This window comes from Aptenodytes forsteri, unplaced genomic scaffold, assembly GCF_000699145.1.
Source record: "Aptenodytes forsteri isolate BGI_AS27 unplaced genomic scaffold, ASM69914v1 Scaffold472, whole genome shotgun sequence".
NCBI classification, from domain to species: Eukaryota; Metazoa; Chordata; class Aves; order Sphenisciformes; family Spheniscidae; genus Aptenodytes; species Aptenodytes forsteri.
Window position 1 is genome coordinate 254,377 of NW_008796038.1, and position 2,743 is coordinate 257,119.

The 2,743-nt window shown below is 61.6% G+C and overlaps 1 protein-coding gene across 1 annotated transcript; it reads left to right on the plus strand.

The window, feature by feature from the left end:
- The first annotated feature begins 50 nt into the window (after positions 1-50).
- Positions 51-1,955, plus strand: LOC103904097 (zinc finger protein 22-like). Its single transcript, XM_009285453.1, has 2 exons — positions 51-120; positions 585-1,955. Exons 1-2 carry the CDS (start codon positions 51-53, stop codon positions 1,166-1,168), a joined length of 654 nt encoding a protein of 217 aa, XP_009283728.1. The 3' UTR covers positions 1,169-1,955.
- Positions 1,956-2,743: the final 788 nt, after the last annotated feature.

The following is a 2,743-nucleotide window of genomic DNA, read 5'->3' on the forward strand; positions in this document are numbered from 1 at the left end:
CCCACACCCCGCATCTCCCCCCACACACACCCCGTGTCTCTCCGCAGGCCATGGAGCAGCCAGAGGAGCCGCCCGGTGACTGGGACGGGGATGGGGGGACGGTACCCGGCGCCCACGGAGGTGAGCCCAGCTGGGGAGGGTGTAGAGGGGGCCACCGCAAACCGTCAGCGGGGCAGCGGAGGGGTCCAACGCCGACCAAAGCAGGTCCATCTCATCCAGGTTCCTCACGGCTCCTCCCAGTGAAGCCTGAGGACCCCCGAGGATGGAGACCCACCACATCCCTGGCTGTCTTCCCCAGCTCCATCCCACCAGGATGGGGGAACACACAGGACCTCTGAGGGGTCCTTGCTCCAACCCAACCCCAACCCGGGCCCATCCCTGACCTCCACGTTCCTCCTGGCCACCTCCAAATGAGATTTGGGTCTGAGAGGGCACTATATGGCTTGGGGGACAATTTGGGAGATCCGGGGGCAGTGAGGGTGATTTGGGAGGTCTGAGGTGATTTGGGAATTCCAGGAATCGATTTGGGATACTGGGGGCAATGAGGGATCCCCATGGTGACGCCCATCTCTGCATCCCCACAGGCACCGTGAAGTACCCAGAGACGGACACCCCTGAGAGCCTGGTGACGTTGCCACCGCTGCCCCCATCACCTGGCCTGGGCTGGCCCTGGGGGCTGCCCCCCACGCCCCCCCTGGGTACCCGGAAACCCTACAAGTGCACCGAGTGCGGCAAGGCCTTTGGGCAGAGCTCGCACCTGATGCGGCACCTGGGCACCCACACGGGCGAGAAGCCCTACAAGTGCGGTGCCTGCGCCAAGAGCTTCACCCAGAACTCCAACCTCCTGCAGCACCAGCGCACCCACACTGGCGAGAAACCCTACGAGTGTGGCGCCTGCGGCAAACGTTTCGGCTGGAGCTCCAACCTCAGCCAGCACCGCCGTCTCCACAGTGGCCAGAAGCCCTTCCAGTGCGGCCAGTGCGGCAAATGCTTCGGCGAGAGCGCCCGTCTGCTCGAGCACCAGCGCACCCACACCGGTGAGAAGCCCTACCGCTGTCCCGATTGCCCCAAGACCTTCAGCCGCGGCTCCCACCTTGCCCGCCACCGCCGCCTCCACGCAGCTGATCAGGGACCCGGTCCGACCCTGGCGATGCACCGGGGGCTCTGAGGGGCTCCCCAGGGAGAGTGGAGGAGGTGGCGGAGCAGACAATGGTGCTTCTGTGGTGACCACGGGGACATTGTTTGACCTGCTGGTGCCCATCGTCGACAGAAAGATTTATGGAGGATCCATGACGTGGTCAATGGCTGCTACAGCCCTTCTGAGGTGGCCATGGGGACGTGGTTTGGCCCTGTTGGCGCCCAAAGACTTCAGGAAGATCCATGATGTGGCCAGTGGTTATTGCAGCTGTTCTGGGGTGGCCGCGTGCCAGTGGGTTGGCCCTGTCGGCACCCATCATCAACACAAAGACTTCAGGAGGAGCCATGACATGGCCAGTGGCTGCTACAGCCCTTCTGGGGTGGCCACGGGGACGTAGTTTAGCCCCATTGGCGCTCACCGTCAATGTAAAGCCTTGGGGAGGACCCACGATGTGGCCAGTGACTCTATGGCCCTTCTGTGGTGGCCATGGGGACATGGTTTGGTTCCATCCATGCCCATTGTTGGCTTGTGGGGAACCTGCGTAGGCAAAAAGCCACAGGACTGGGGACAAACGTGGACACAAAGACTTGGGGAGGACTCATGATGTGGCCAACGGCTACCGCAGCCCTTCTGTGGTAGCCATGGGGATGTGGTTTGGCCTTTTTGGTGCCCATCACCAATGCAAAGACGTGGGAAGGGTCCATGGCATGGCCAATGGCTACTACAGCCCTTCTGCGGTGGCCACAGAGATGTGGTTTGGCCCCACTGGTACCCATTGTCAACACAAAGACTTGGGGAGGGCCCATGATGTGGCCAACGGGGACGTGGGTTTGCCCCACTGGTGCCTCCCATTGGCTCGATGGCCAACGGGGACGTGGATTTGCCCCACTGGTGCCTCCCATTGGCTCGGGGAGAAGCCATGTGGGCAAAAAGGGATGGCATTGAGGCTGAAGGTGGACACAAAGGCTCGGGGAGGACCCATGACATAGCCTGATGGCTACTACAGCTCATCTGTGGTGGCCACAGGGATGTAGTTTGGTCCCGTTGGCAACTGTCATCATCACAAAGACTTGGGGAGGTCCCATGATGTGGCCAATGGCTACCGTAGCCCTTCTATGGTGGCCACGGGGACATAGTTTGGTCCTGTTGGCACTTGTCATGATCACAAAGACTCGGGGAGGTCCCATGATATGGCCAATGGCTACCGTGGCCCTTCCGTGGTGGCCACATGCCCACAGTTGGCACCCAGTAGGTGAGATGTCATGTGGGGGGGAATTTTTAGAGAAAAAAATTGCAATAACGGCACTAAAACAGTCCTTAAAACCCACGTGTTGATTTTCGCCACCCGCCGGCGCCACCAAGTCTGTTTAACCGCCCCCACCGCCATGGTTTGGGGGACAGAAACCACGTCGCCGGGAGGGGACAAGCGGGACGGACCCCATCTCCCTCTGTCCATCCAGGGCGTCAAATCCATGGCTGGGGTGGGGTCAAAGTCCTCCAGGTTTCACCCTGGGGTGCTCAAACAGCCCCGGGGGCTCATCCACAGGCACGGGGGAGCCCCAAAGCCCACCCCTGAGGCAGTTCGGGGGCAACAGAGACCCCCCC